General features: G+C 39.6%; 1 protein-coding gene across 3 annotated transcripts in view; it reads left to right on the top strand.

Annotated features, from left to right (window-relative positions):
• NRXN3 (neurexin 3) overlaps positions 1-16,123 on the top strand; it is a 909,976-nt gene that overhangs the window by 197,316 nt on the left and 696,537 nt on the right. For all 3 annotated transcript variants that reach the window (XM_054400548.1, XM_054400546.1, XM_054400549.1), the window contains 2 exons: positions 6,860-7,161; positions 14,192-14,353. In XM_054400548.1, the coding sequence (XP_054256523.1) occupies positions 6,860-7,161; positions 14,192-14,353 (464 nt within the window). The remainder of the gene's footprint in view (positions 1-6,859; positions 7,162-14,191; positions 14,354-16,123) is intronic.

Here is a 16,123-nt window from a genome sequence, read left to right as displayed (position 1 = left end):
CAGAAAGAAAGCAGTCATGCTTCTAACAGCCTGTTAGCTCTATCACTGATATGTGAATGTGATCCATGGAAATTGCTTTATATGTTTTCCATTAGACACTCCATGGCAGCTGTTTGAGGATCAGGTACCTAGGGGATATTCCTCCAAGCACACACACGCTTGTCCACTCCCTTTGCTCTCACTCTTTGATGCACGGTGGCCCAAATTCATCAGGACTAAGTCACTTAGCAGGGTTGGTTCTGGATCTCCTAGGCATGGTTTGCAGCCCAGGGGATCAGAGCCTCCTCTATGTATGAGCTAGTCCAAAGAGCATCATCCAAGGACACAGGCAGCAGCAAGCAGAGGTAAAACCTGCAGGTATCTTTAGAGAAAGTATCTTCCTCCTGTTTTTAGTAAGAGCTTTGGAGCTCAGGGAAATAATAGATTAGTCGAGTTTCACATAAGGGCCAACAGTTGTTGTATTGCCAGGTCTCCTTGATCTCTTCTGGGATTAAATTTGAGGACCTTTTAGCAAGCATTTTCCTTTATACTCGAAGGGTAGCGTGTAAAGCAGCAGATAACAGAGGAGAGGGCATGATTCATGCCAGGTACTTGGTGTTCTCTGGTGTAACATAATGCTGCTTTTGCTCTTACTGGTGAGATAAAAGAGCTTTTTGAGTAATATCAGAGCTGATACACTAGGCAAAACTTGAGTTAAGCACTGACTCCTGAGTTCATGTTGTTTTGGGCTCCTAGGCTAATGTTGCTCTTTGAATCTTTTATACATGATAAGAGATGTCCTGCATTGATTCTTACCTACACTGTTTCTGATGTTGTTACTCTGATTCTTCTCTGCTTTCAAGTTACAAAGTATGTAGACACAATAAGAGAGAATGAAAGGCCTGAGGAAACAGTAAATGACAGTAACATTACCCAAAATGGTTTAAAGCTAGTAAGGATTGGGGAAACTACTCTTTTTTACTATGAGACTCCAGCTCAGCACTTAATCTTCTCCGTTATAACCTTTTTCTGTGATTTTCCAACAGCAAACATGTTTTTACTTCTGAAAATTTATTCCCATAATGTCATGGAAGTTGGAAGTAATATTATTTTTATAAGGTTTTTAGCAATGCAATAAATTCAGTTATCTCACTGTGACATAAAGATGACTTAGACATTCCTACTTTACAGTTTGTGCATATGACTCTCAAAGCTTCCACATAACAGTGTCAAAATTGGTGATGCTTGGAAGATGTTTCATGCATAGAAGAATAGTTTGCACACTCTTTCATATGTATCTAAATAATTAAATAACATCTGTAAGACTTTCTAAACAAATATTTGGTTTTGATTATTAAGAGCACAAAACTATGTATGTGTGAGAGAGAGCATGGGACCTTATGAGAGAGTTTAATTAATGGTATCATTGGTTCAGTTGGGTGTTCTGAAGAATGATCAGACTAGAAAAAAACAGAACTATTTGGATGTAATTTTTTCCTGACCAAAAGCTATAAAGGAAGAATGCAAATCAAAACTTAATGGAAGATGCAGTAATCTCCTGTTTAGAAATTATTGGAGTATGTCATCAACTTTAACAGCCTGATTGTTACTAAATTATCCAGCTTTGTTTTGAGAACATGAATCTGGGTGAGCTGCTTTGACCACTTCTGAAGGCTTTCATTAGGATTTCAGCATTTAGTCGTTGGACAACTCTTCAGGAAGGTGATGGAAATAATTACCCTTTTCTGTCCTTCAGAGGTGCTAGCTGACTACTTTCTGTGACATCCTCTAACCTCTGAGGGAACATCAGATACATGAGAAAGTGTCTTGGAACATAAATCATGCATTGTTCTGTAAGGTTGTTGAGGATCATAGCTTTTATAGGTGACTCTTAGGACAACCCTGCCCAGAACAGAATTTCCTCCTAGTTCATTTCCTGAGAGTTTCCCCAAACAGAGGTTCTGCTGCATTCTTTGGAAGATGATGTCTTGACCTCCCATGGCTCATTATCTAGAATAAATTCTTGGTCTCTTTTCCTCTTCATGGTTCATATGTAGAGTTTATTCTTTTCAGACTTTGTTATGACTCAAGTAAAAAGATTTCCTGCAGCTCAGATGGAATTTTAAAATTTTAGGTTTATTTTTCATGGTGTAAGGATGAGTATGGAAAGGAGGAATACCTGTTAATTTCAACAGTACAGGAAGACAATCACAAAATTTTTGCCCAGAAACACTGAGTTCAATTATGCTTGCTAGCATGATGATGTCAGCCAGTCATCCTATCAGAACTAAATTAGATAGTTTCCTTGTGTTAAATGTCGTGCTGCTGAAAGGGTAGCTGGTGCCTGATTGCAGTACGTTCATATCCACAGTCACTAGCATGTCCTCAGGTGAGGAGGGCTTATCATTCAAGCAGCAGGACTAATGCTCACAGTGAGAACTTCTGCCTTCTTTACCTCCTTGCACTTAGGTCTTCTGTGTAGCTGTACTTTACTACACTATTATATTGTGCTGGTTTTGGCTGGGGTAGAATTATTTTTTTTTCCTAGTGGGTGGTATGGGGCTATGTTTTGGATTTGTGCTGGAAACAGTCTTGAAAATTCAGGGATGTTTTAGTTATTGCTGAGCAGAGCTACACTAAGTCAAGGCCTTTTCTGCTCCTAATACCTCCTCACCAGTGAGCATACTGGGGCTGCACAAAAACCTGAGAGGGGACGCAGCCAAAACAGCTGACCCCAGCTGACCAAAGGGATATTCTGTATCAAATGTAGTCATGCTTAACATATAAACTAGGGAGAAAGCTGGCCAGGGTCCATTGCTTGGGGACTGGCTGGACATCAGTCAATTGTCAGTGAGCAACTGCTTTTCATTTGCATCATTTGTCTTTCTTGGGTTTTATTTAGTTATGTGAATGTGTTAGAAAATAAATAATGAGTTTAGGTTAATATTAATGAGTGAAATGGAAGATTCAGTTGCTTACATGTGGTACCCTGCTTTCAGATTCTGATTTTTGTGAATTTGTCTGGTATTAACAGTTAAAAATCAAAGCTTGCAAATCATGTATAAACCAAAGTTTGCAAATATTCTAAATACTGTTTTAAGTAAATATTATTTTATACAGTTGCATGGTCACACTTGAAAAATGAGATAATGAATTCAAGTTAATACCACTTAATATATACAGAGAGTTTCACATCACCATAGAACCAGAGTTTGATCTGTTGCTTCATGTAATATAAACCAGGGATTGCTGTTGACTTCGATTTGGATTTTAAGTTTAGCTATTCTAGGTTAGCTGTGCTGTGCTGCGCTGCAGAGGTTCCTTAATACACTACTCAAAGAATATAGAAGACAAATATCACTGCAATTTGTAGAGCCTACAGAAGAGTACTACACAAGAGTACTACACATGAGCTAACAAATAACAAGCAGTTCACCACTCTCTGGTCTTCCAGATGTCACTAGACTGTACCAGAAACTGTTTGGAAATACTGTAAGGCCTGCAGCTTTCTCAGGGATTTTTCTCTTCATCTATTTGTGGAGAAGACTTGTATCCATTTCGCCTTCTATTGCGTCAGGTGTGCTTTATGGTCATAGCCATCACATATGTCAGTGTCCTAACAGATAGGATAGCATGAAAGGGCTGTGCTTGGTAAATAGCCTTTCATGAAGCTGGTAAACTAGTCATCCACATGACCACTGGTAATCCGTTCAGGAATTGATGGTTTGGAGAACAGAGGTTTAGAGTGTAAGTTGATCTTGGGAGTTGTACTTATAGGACATGCAGTGGAAAGGTGAAACCTTGGTATCGTCCAGTGAAACCCAGAGACACTTTAGTGTGTGATCAGCAAATTTGAATATCTATAGAGAGCAGCCACAGGGGGAAGAAAGAAGCCTGTAACAACACGTGAAACAGAAATAGGTGACATTCTCCAGAGAACAGGAAGGCTATAAAGATGGTTCAGGTCCCATCTGTGACAAGGGTCATCAGCAGATGACTGGAAAAAACAGGCTTGTAGTTGTACACAGAGATGGGTTGATAGCACCTTATATTAAAACCAGCGGTACAGGTAAGAGTAATAGCCCTCTGAATTTTCTCTGCTCTGTTTTGATGAGTCTGCAGTGGTTGCCTTAAATTACCATTTAGAGTTCTACTCTTTACCTCCTTCTTTGTACTCAGTAGAACAGTGAGATTTCATCTAAGTGACTGAGAAAGTGAAAATGAGTCCTGTTAATATGCCTTGTACTAAGTGAGCAATCAACCCCCCACGCCTCCCTTCCCAAAGACATCGAATGTGTATTCACTTCTTCACACATCTGCAGCTGTGGGAAAAAGGCTCAGTCATAATGATTGTGTTTGACTCCTGCCCTCAGATGCTGGCTGTTTGATGGGAATTACCTGCAGGTACATGGAGCATGTGTCCAACTTGATTGTAACACGTTCCCTTCTGATGAATCAGGAGTGGCTAGGCAGGGGAATTATCATTGTGGGGAGGGTTGCTAAGCACTCGGCTCTGACTTCCAGAACTGCAATCAATATCAGCGCTCTGTGCTTAGGCTGGTTGAACACTGACACAAGCACGTGCACTCCTTGGTGGTAGTTAAATGTGTTCAGAATAGAATTACAGAAGCAAGTAACATGGAAGGGTCCTCCAGAGGCCTATGTAGTCCAACCAATAGCTCAGAGAAGGTCCAGTTACAGCAGGCAGCACAGGACCATGCATAATCAAGTTTTAATATTTCTAAGGATGGAGATTTCAGAGTCTCTCTAGGTCATTCCTAGTGTTTGACCATCCTCAAGATGAATCATTTTTTGTATAGAATGAGAATTTCTTGTATTCTTTCTGTGCTGTTGCCTCTCATCATTCTTCTGCAGACCTATTAGAAGCATTTTGTCTCATCTTCTGCGTGTTTCCCATGAAGCTGTTGCAGAGAGCAGTAAGATTTCCCTTGTGTTGTCTCTCCCTGAGGCAGAAGAAACCCAGCTTTCTCAGTCTCTCCCTCCATATCATCTACTCCAGCACCTTGAGCGCTGTGGTAGCTCTTTGCTGAACTCCCTCCAGTATGTTGAAGCCATTTTTATTCAGGAGAGTGTAATACTGGAGAGATTACTCCTGATGTGATCTCTCAAGTGTCCATTAGAGGAAGAATTGCTTCCCTCAGCCTGCTGGCTGCATTCTTAGTAGTATAGCCCTGAATGTGGCTGGCTTTTGCTGAACGGGCAGACACTGCTGCCTTGTGTTCAGCTGGTCCACTGGAGCCCTCAGGTCCTCTGTAAAGCTGCTTCTGAGCTGCTTGACTCCCAGTCTGTACTGTTGCATGAAATAATTTTCCTTACGGTTTGCTCACAGTGCATGATTTGCTTACATGAGTACAAACACACGTTACTGCTGCCTTCAACGTGCCCAGACTTTTTTATGAGTTCATTCTGTGATAACCTCAATCAAGACTGCAAAAGTCTCTGCCACTTGAGGATGATATATGTTCATGTTGCAACACTATGCTGTTTTGTCACTGCTGTTTCATGCTATGAGGGTACAGATTTTACCACGTAGTTGTTTTTTAAGAATGGCTATGACAAATATTTTCCCTTCAGTTTTGCACTATTAAATTCTAGCTACTCTATATTAGTGTTACTAAAGGAGACAAAATGAAGCAGAAAAGTGCTATTAATGTCAATAGCATCAACACTTGCCTTAGCAGTAAATTGTAAGCAATGATATCTTGACTGCTTGTACCATGTAGTTACTCATGCTAAGACTTGCTTTCACAGCTGGGAGTAAGAAAGGTGCTATAAATGGAGAGTGGGGGCTTGTATAGATTCCATTATAAGTACCCTTTCCCCCCAGATCGGGCTGGTAGGAATGGGGGTCAGGCAGCCCTCCTGTAAGCTTGACCATCACCTTTCTGTATTTCTTCCACTGGGCAAAACTGGGGTACACAGCCATCTCAAGTCATGTGAGCACAGCATGGCAGCAGAGCTGACTCTGAATGACTGTGGAAGGAGACTTTCAGCCCACACAAAGGATTTTTACACCATTGAAATGCTGCCTCCAGTAGCTAAGAAACTAGTTCAGTCATTTTCCTTATTGTACCTACGATTTTTTTCTTAATAACAAAATATTTCCTGTCATGTGCTGTGAATAATTTTCCAATGTTTATTTTTGCTGCATGAAAAAGATACTCTTCTAGTACAGATTTTCTGGATAAGGTGATCAAACAGATGAAGTTCTGAGAAGTGTTTACCAGCAAACATAGTTACTTATGTCTGTTGACAGAATGTTTTATGTCTCATGCTCTTCAGAAAAGGAAACTAGGGGATGCTTCTTGTGGGGGTCTTGTCTGCTTGATCTCTCATTCAGCTGAGAGAAAGAGGGAGCTCTGTCATGATTATATTCTGATGCCTGTCTTAAATTATGGGGCAGATGAGTTAAGATAAAGTCAGACAATATTAGTGATGAATCTAAATACTGATCTTTGTGAAATGTTTGGTTCTTTGGAACAATGTGTATATGATGGTCATGTTATGAATAGCAGAGTTTTCCATCATTCTCCAAAAAGAAAGATGTGAAGTGTCTTATAGCAGTGTCATTAAATATACTTCTTCTAGACTCCACTACATACTTTTGAATGGTCCCTATGGTCACAGTGCTGCAGTAAAACTGAAAGTGGAGGGCTGAAGTTCTTTGGTACCAAGGACCTTGTTGTTAATTCTCTTGATAACCGTATCACAAGAGGAGCTGTACAGTCATTAGAATGTGATGATACATAGTTGTATAGAGCATTAACAGTGCTCTGGGATTACTTAGAAATGTCATGACAGTCTTAAATCTCTTCTTGGCTGACTGCTGAATAGTTCCTTTATTTCCCTTCTTTTCCAGCGCGAGATGAGAACATGGCCACCTTCCGTGGTTCTGAATACCTTTGCTATGACCTGTCGCAAAACCCCATCCAGAGCAGCAGCGATGAGATCACTCTCTCCTTCAAGACATGGCAACGCAACGGGCTTATTCTGCACACCGGCAAGTCAGCTGATTATGTCAACCTGGCCCTGAAAGATGGCGCCGTCTCGCTGGTCATCAACCTGGGATCTGGGGCCTTTGAGGCCATTGTGGAGCCAGTCAACGGCAAGTTTAACGACAACGCTTGGCATGACGTTAAGGTGACACGCAACCTGCGGCAGGTAATGGTGAAGGGGGGAAAATGCCGGGGAAATTTTGGTTCTCTTTAATTGGGACAGCAGGTGGGAGAGAGTAATGGAGAAATGGGGATGCTCAGTGGGATTGCTAGAGTTTCTCCATCTTTGATGGATCTTGGTATCTAAAAGACAGTGAAATAACATTAGTTGATGAGAATTTATCCCTATTGCAATATCTTCATTTCCACTTTATTAATTTTCTTTCCCCCCCCCCCCCAATTTCAATTAATAAAAACTTCTGACATTACTTTCATCTCCTTTTTCCTTTTATCTTTTTCTGTTCTCCTGGGGTTTTTTTTCCTTTTCTTTTTTTTTTTATTATTATTTCCTTAATTATGATTCAATCTTATCTGCAATTTTCTTGTTGCATTTAATTACTGTGGAAACAGAGACTTTTTCCAACAACAGCCAAGACTCTACACCTCTCCTCTTTTTCTTTCAGTTTTGTTAATTGGTTTAACCATTGCCATGATGTCATAATTCTAATTCTTCAAGTCTTTTGTTTTTCCTTTACTTTTCCTTGTGTGCGCATGTGACTGTGCAGGTATGCAGGCTGGTGGGTATGTGTGTAATTATTTTAACTTTAAAGCTTTGGAATTAATTGGCTGGAGTGTTTCTGAGTCTTCTTGATTCTCTGTTCTTCTTTGCTTCTTTTGGTTCCCCCCCCTTCTTTCTATATTGAGATTGTACTTTTTTTCCCTTGTGTCTCTACCTATGAGACTCACCTGTTGGCTGTCAGGACTGGAAAAATGGAAGAATCATAAAAGTCAAGCAAACCCAGACCAATCCAGCACCCTACAATTCCACTTTGGGAAAGTTTTTCTGATTTTACCACTGTGATTTTACATATCTGCTTGCTACTTTTCTGAGCAGACAACTCTTATCAGGTGATGTATTTGGTAGTAGGTTAGTCTTAAAATCCTAAAGACTTTCTTATAAAATGAAAATTCAGATATAAACAGATATGATAAAATTAAATAACCTTGCTCTGACATCTGGCAAATATATCAAGTCACTGAGGCCCATCTACTGCATGATATATGAACTTTACCCTGTGAATAGGAGCTGTTTGGTGTCTTGCTGATTGGTAGAGGAAGCAGAAGTAGCTTGTAGACTAAAATTTTGAAACCAGTTTTGGAAAACAACACGACCTGTTTTATTTGCTCTTTAGTGAGGATATTAACACAGCCATTCAGAGTTTTATTTAAGTTTGTACAATGTCATTTGCTGACAAAAAAAGCTTTTGTGGTAACATTTTACAGTAGGTAAGATAAAATGTATCTGTGAGTATAGAATAATCAGTGTCAGGGGTCAGAAACAGTCTACAGTAGTGGATGTCAGTGGATAATTTATCTGTTATGGGGATTTCATATCATTCTTTTAAATATTTGGGTTTGGGGCTGGAGATGCATGTAATTCCCACACAAATCCCTGTATTTATATGTGCTCTTGGTGTCTAGGTCCCTGATAAAAAAAATCTGCCATCAGACTTTCATGTGGTTTCTCATTTATGGCAAGATGACTCTGTTTTCAGTAGTTTTATATGCAGATGCAAATTTAATTTCTTATGCAGTGGATGGGTCTTAATGATCCTACTTCCCTCAAACATTTGAGTCAATCCAGTAGGGGGAGATGCACCAACTAGTTGAGGCTTGACAGTCTGGAAGGGTCAGAATATATGGCTTTATTTTGTGTACTCTTTAGTTTTAGATAGATGGTCTCTATCTCAGCATAATTTACTGGTCATTTTAGTTAACCATACTTTTTTTTTTAACTTTTGTTGGAAATCGATTTTCAATGGGAAAATGTGCCTGAATTAAAACACATCCGTGCTTCATGTCAGGATTGGTTTGAATCTTGAAGAGGCAGGAAGCTAGGAAGGGCTGCAGACAAAACTATGCAAGGGAAGTTTTCATTTTCCTAATCTTTCAGATACTGATTCTTTTCTTGATCTGTGGTTAAACAGAAATTTGTCTGTGCCTCTTCATGATTAATTTACCGGGACGATGCTTTTACACTTATTAGAAAGAAGGTGAGTCCTTTGCCAGTTAAGCAGCACCACAAAGTTTTAGTCCTTCTGATCTATTCAGTATGGATGTTTTAATGCAGTTCTGTGCTCTTAAAGGCTCCAACTTGACTAGGCAAGAGAAAGGATGTTTTAACAGAATGGCTCCTTCTGGAGACAGGCCAGTCTGAATTAAAAAATAAGTAACAGAAGGTATTTGGGGTCCAATTTTATAGACAGGCATGACAATAACCAATAAATAGCAAGAAGGATGGATTTTTTTTGAGTCATCTTTTCCTGGATACTTGTATCTTAACTTCTGACCAAGTTCAGACTCAAAATTGAGACACTGACCCAGAACCTAAAACTGCCCAGAAAAGGTAATTAATGGGGCCTTGAGGAGAAGCAATCCTGGTAGTTGTGGAAGTTGGTAAGTTTAACTGCGATTTTCAATAAGGAAAAACCTTGAATTCTGTGGCCTTCCTGTCTGGCCTTGTGCATTCTTACTTTTCTTCCTACCTAGTAATATCAAATAAGTCTTAAAACTCTTCAATCTTCAGGACAAAGACTTTGGAAGAGATTGAAAATTTAACAACTGATAACTAATGAATACTGGCTATGGGCGTTTTTCTGGACACACTAGGAGTGGTCACTCTGTATCTTCACCTTATAAATGCTTCATTTAACAAGAAACAAAATATGAAGACACCATTCTAAATAAAGCACAGAACAAAGCAGTTTTTCTCCTCTCTGACAGCAGCTTCCAGCAGATTCTGTCTCCTGGCTTTGTCTGTGTGTACATGAGAGGGAGTTTCTTTATCTGTAAAATACTTAACCATTTTTCAGGCAGTCTGTGAACCTGTGATGTCCTTTGACATCTTCATTTATAGAAAAGATGAAATAAAGTCAAAGATAATTTATAATTATATAATTTTTTTTCTTTATTGCATCCAATATAATTTTGTATACCCTAAATAGTTTTGTATGTAAGAAATTATCTACTCTTCATCTTTAGTGACTTAAAGTTGCAGCATTAATATAGGTAATTTGGGAGTCTTGTTTCCAGCTATCCTTATGTTTCCTCAAAAAACCCCAACACCTCAAAACAAACCAAAAAACCTCAACAACAAAAAAGCATTGCTCCTGAATTTTAAAGCTTTTTAAGAAAATCAGTAGCCTTCATGTAACTGGTTGGAAATATTGCACTGAAAATAAATATATTTTTCTTTAAAATGAATTTAAAAAAAAAAATAAGGATTCCAAGAATAAGATCAAAACCCAAACCAGTTCCAGATAAATGGGTTATCAGGAGCTTCAGGATGCCATGTAGTCTTTTCCCTTGCTCTTTTTTTTTTTGGGGCTTAGGAGAAGGAAGAAGATTTACATATTTTTTTTGCTTCTGGAATTAGAGCAGAACTTTAAATAGTTGGACTTTTGCCCAATATATTTTTTTTAGTTGTTGTATGTTTTGTATCTAATCTAGGTGAATACTAAGGGCTGGGGTTTTTTTAAGATCAAATGAGTATCACAGCAATTAATCTCCTTAGAGACAAACCAAGTGAACCCATGGATTCCCTTGAGTAGTGATTATTAATGTCAAAGCAAATCTCCTTGTTTATTTATCTTATTATTATAATTAAAATGAAGCTCTTTCTGTCTTGTGAGAAACCCTTACTAGAAATAGGATCATGGCTGTGTTTTACCAGGGCTTTCAGAGTGTTCGGGATGGTGTGGTCTGATGGGAGGAGGAGACTGAAGGTCAGACTTCCCATGTCTGTCTTCAGATCTCAGCTCTGTCTCATTTTTAGCATGCTCTTCCCTTCATTCCATACTCCAATTCCCTAGCTTGTAAAAATGTATTTACTTACACAAATGTCATTGTGAGTGAGACTTCCTTGACGAAGTTAGGATTTTTTGTTCTTATACTGAAGTGTAGAATATTATTTCATCCTTATAGACAAATAAAATAGACTTAGGACTTTATGTTCAGTGCCACAAAGATTTCACAAACTCATTTCCTTAGTCAGTGTACAATTCTCTGATACCTGCAAGAACATTTTTGCATGAGAGAGTGTAGGTCTTGCTTGTGTAATTTAGGGTAGTTATTGCCAACTTCAGTTATCCTGGAACAAGGACCTGGAGCCTCCATGAGCTCCACCCTGCCATTAGTACTGAATCTAGATACCGTGCAAAATCTCTGATAAAGATCTTGAGTTCCCCAGCTGCTAAAAAGCAAATAAAAAATAATATGTAGGTTCAAACAGCTGTTATCTGCATTCCTTGAGAGGAATTAACAAAGCATTTCCACAGTTCTGCTAAACCCATCTAAGTGAACTGACTGGTGAATTCTCCTAGCTCCTTGGTAACATAGATGCAGTATAACAGGAGAGACACAAATCTTCTGTCTTCAGCATTGACACAAGTGATGCAATTCTGCTTACAGTTACTCAACACATTTCTTCCTACAATAGGAGGGGTTCAGTTCTGATAGTCTCAGTTGACAGAGGTGAGCTACAGCATACAGTCAAGTATTTTTGTGTGCTTCTCCTGAAAGTCACAGACTCACCTGCTGTTAAAGAAACCTTCAGATTGGGAAATTTGGAAGGAACACTTAAAGTCTTGGACTCATCTTCATCTGTATCCTCAAGTCAAAGGAAATATTGCCCTGCTTGTGATACTCTGCAACACTTGAGGGTAGTGAGGCTTGGAAAAGGAGCAGGAATGTAGGTGGGTGGTAGTGGGTGGAAGAAGGGATTCATGGTTGGATTTGTGCTGAAGGGGTGAACTCTGTACTATGCGTGTACGTCTCTAAGGGTAATACTCTTGTTTAGAGGGAACACTTTGATGGGCATTTGAAGAGTAAGTACTCCATTATTTTAACTTTGTTTCCGTCCTGGATAATGTATATGAGGGTTGAAGTTAACAACTAATAGCAGGGTGGGAAGAGTAGGTGGCACCCTTCCTCTTTTCAGACTAGATGGCATGGTTCCCCATAGAGTCCTGGTCATATTGTCCTCTTTCTCACTTCGTGTGTCTCAGGTGCCCCACACCTTTTTTTGAAAGACTAACACTAGACCATTCATGCAATGTGTCATTTTTACTAACCAACTAATGTACTAACACCCTAACGACTCATCTTTGCTTTTAGTTATTTTAATTAACAATCGTTCTGTTCACGATTTTTTAATTTCCTTTCTTCCCCCTTTTCCGCAAAGCACTCAGGCATTGGACACGCTATGGTAAACAAACTACATTGTCTGGTAGATATCATTCTTATTGTCTCTTTTTTTGGGTTTGCCGTGTGTTACCTGCCTTTTCCTCCCCCAACCCCCTCTTTACCCCTTCCCCCCTTTACACTTACCTTTTCCTTTAATTTTGTTTTCATTTCATTGAAAGCATTTTTGTTTCCCCCTCCCTCCTTTTTTTTTTTTTTTCTTTTTTTGCTTTGCTTCTTTTTCGATGGAAAAATGAGCAATAAAACCAGCTAACACAGCTCTTCTGGAAATGGGGTTTGGACATTTCTTTCATTGCTTTCCTTACCTCCCTCTTTAGTTTCTCTTCTCCATTCTAGTGGTAAATTATTGAGGGGGGTTATCCCTTGCTTTTAAGCTTAGCTTTCTCTTTTGTTTTGGTTTTCATTTTGCTTTTTTCTCCTTTTTTTTTTTTTTTTCACTCTGAAGATTTCTAGATCAGAACCATTGCAGGGCCTCTACTCCGTGGTGGTGAAGGCTCTCTTTTTCTCTCATCCTTTTGTTGTGACAACAGCTATTACAGGCAAACTGGCCGAAGTTGTCCTCTTCTTCCTATTTTACCCTACTTCCCTCCCTCCTCTTTCTCTCCTTCTTTTCCTCCCTCTTTCTCTCTCTCTCACTTTCTCTCTCTCTCTGGCCTCTACCTGCCATGGCGGACAGGAGCTCAGCCAGTTGTTTGTTTCAGTACACACTCTCTGCATGGCATGTCCATGTCTGGTGACTCGCTCGTCTCCTCCTGGCCTCAATCTATTTTCCTCCATCTTCCCCTTTGGCTACTAACAATATCTAAGCAAAACACCTAAGATTCACTTGCTCCTCTCCCTCCCTGTACTTCCATCCCTCTTCATTTTCCATGTGTTTGGGGTTAGAGGTCTTGGGGACATTTCTGTTTGGTTTTGATTTTTTTAAAAAATATTATTGTTTTGAGGTTTGTTTGGTATTTTTATTTTTGATTGCATGCAAGTGTGAAATAGTTTTCTCTCTCCTTCTCCCTCTCTCTCTTCTTTCTTCCTGTCCTCTTTTTGCATGAAAAATGAAATGTGTGCACGCTTTGTGTTTTCTTTCTTTCTCATCTCTGCTTCTCTCACACTTGTTGTGTGTGTGGTTGATTTATTTTTTATTTTTTTAATTTTCATTTATTTCCTATTTTTATTTTGGTTATGAGTTAGTTTGTAACATATGAGTTTGTTTGGTTTTTTTTTGTGGTGGGTGTGTATCTCTCTAGGTACAAGGCATGCACATCCATAACGTATGGAAAGTGAGATCCCTCCCACCCCCTCCCTGAATGCATGATCATCAGTGTGCTGTGAGCAAAAGAAACATAAAAATACAAAATACCAACCTCGTCTTCATTAGTGTTTTGGTTTTTTTCTTTTTTTTTTTTTTTTACTAACAACCATAACTAACTGTAATCATTAAAATAAATACTAATTAATCATAAAATCAGCTAATACGAGAAATCTCTTTTGAGGACAGTTCCATTTTCTGGCCTGAATAGATGGAAAGCATCTCAATGGGTAGACTGCTGGGTCAGCCTGACAGTGCTGATACACCAGAAAAGGGAGAAGGAGATGCTGGAGCATTTCCATTGTGGGTGAAGCAGACCAGAAAATGGAGGTTGGCTGAGCTGAAAAAATGCATACCAAATCTCAACAAAATCCTTAATAAAACTGACATAAAAATGTAGGAGAGGTAGTTGGTTCTGTTCAGGGTTGTAAGGTCATTGCCTGGGATTTTCTTTGTTTTGTCCCTTGGACAGGTGACAATCTCTGTGGATGGCATCCTTACCACCACGGGCTACACACAGGAGGACTACACCATGCTGGGCTCGGATGACTTCTTTTATGTGGGAGGGAGCCCCAGTACTGCTGATTTACCTGGCTCTCCAGTAAGCAACAACTTCATGGGCTGCCTCAAAGAGGTAACTATTTCAAATTATTTATTTTTTTCCCTGTACTTTGGGTTTTCAAAGTCATTGCTCTTTCCTACCATTCATTACGCACTCCATGTCTTTCCCTGATGCTAAATTTTATGCTGATACTGCATAATCTCTAAGGATAAATGTGTGATTCTGCTGGACAAAATACATCAGCAGTAAAACTCATGAACTTGTGGTTGTAATCAGACTTCTAGTGCTCAGATTACAGACAAAATATCCATGGTAGTGGCAGATGTCTTCTATAAGCTGTTAGCAATTTAGAAGAAAGCATTGCAGTCTTCTGGACACTGAGGCAAAAGTGATAAATGGCTTTTGACTACTAAGCAGCAAAGGGTGACAAAATCATAATCAGAAGCTTTTAAAATATGATATTTATAAGTCTTGTGAATATAGTCACTTGTCAGTTTTTGGGGAAGATAGAGAGTTAGAATAAAACAGAAAAATGAAAGTTGAAGGTAACGTTAAGTATGTGTGTAAATTATCTGAGGAGGCGACAGCATGAAGATAGAGTGGAGATGTGCAATAGTGTGCCATGTCACAAAATCACAGAATGGGAGGGATTGGAAATCACCTCCAGAGATCATTGAGTCCAACCCCTCTGCCAAAGCAGAATTGCCTAGGGCAGGTTGCACAGGAATACATCCAGGTGGGTTTTGAAAATCTCCAGAGAAGGAGACTCCACAGTCTGTCTGAGCAGCCTTGTTCCAGTACAATGTCCCCCTCACCATAAAGAAGTGTCTCCTTGTCTGAGGTGGAATCTCCTGTGCTCTAGCTTGTACCCATTGTTGCTTGTCCTATTACTGGGCACCACCAAAAAGAGACTGGCACCTTCATCTTAACACCCACCCCTCATATAGATATTTATCGATGTTGGTAGAATCCCCTCTCAGCCTTCTCTTCTAAAGACTAAACAGCCCCATTTCTCCCAGTCTTCATGGGCTTGAAGAGCACTGTGGTGATAAGTCCCTGCAGCAGAGTTGCTGCCTTGGTCAGGAATAGCTGATTGACTTCCAAAATCATGCTGGTTTGTGCTGGCTGGCTGCCTTTGTCACATAGTTAATCTACAAATTTGAGAAAATCAACACATGGGTTATAGAGGTTGAACTGTCTGGCTAGCAGCAGGAACAAGAACAGGGTTCACTGGGAAACAAAACCCAAACAACAACAAAACCAAAACCAAACAAACCAACCCAATAAACAAAAAAAGATGAAGCCTCAGACCAATATCTGAAACCTGATGCAGAGAGTTTTCTCCCTAACATTGTGATTCTGTAGTAATACTGTCTTTCACATAGTCTGGCCGTGTGGGTCTAGTTTTATTTGCAGCCCAGAGGGTTGTCATAATATCCTATTTGTGTGAATGTTTAATATCACAGGGAAGATGGAGTGAATTTGCATACAGGAGTCATGGAAACAGCAGTGCTGAGCTAGATATTCTGTGGCTGCAACTGCCTGACAAGTTGCCACCCTACTGATGCTCAATTTGTGGTGTCAGAGGTTGTGTGTTATGTGCCAGGCCTTTGATGGGAGCAATGGCTGTCAGAATCTGCAGTTGCTTTCTTGTCTGACCTCTGGATTAATTAGGGGGATGCATGTATGCCGGAAAAAGCGCATATGAACATCTTGCAGGGAAAATTAAACTGCTCTGCTGAATACAAACTGTCATACAGGAATCAGATCATTCTGTTTTCATCTGCAGAGCCTTGGGCCTGATTTTCATAGGCATTGAGCATCCCAGTTTGATTGAAATCA

The sequence above is a fragment of the Indicator indicator genome, chromosome 4 (assembly GCF_027791375.1).
Source record: "Indicator indicator isolate 239-I01 chromosome 4, UM_Iind_1.1, whole genome shotgun sequence".
NCBI lineage: Eukaryota > Metazoa > Chordata > Aves > Piciformes > Indicatoridae > Indicator > Indicator indicator.
Note: the sequence above shows the minus strand (reverse complement) of the source record. Positions and strands in the feature narration are given on the sequence as shown.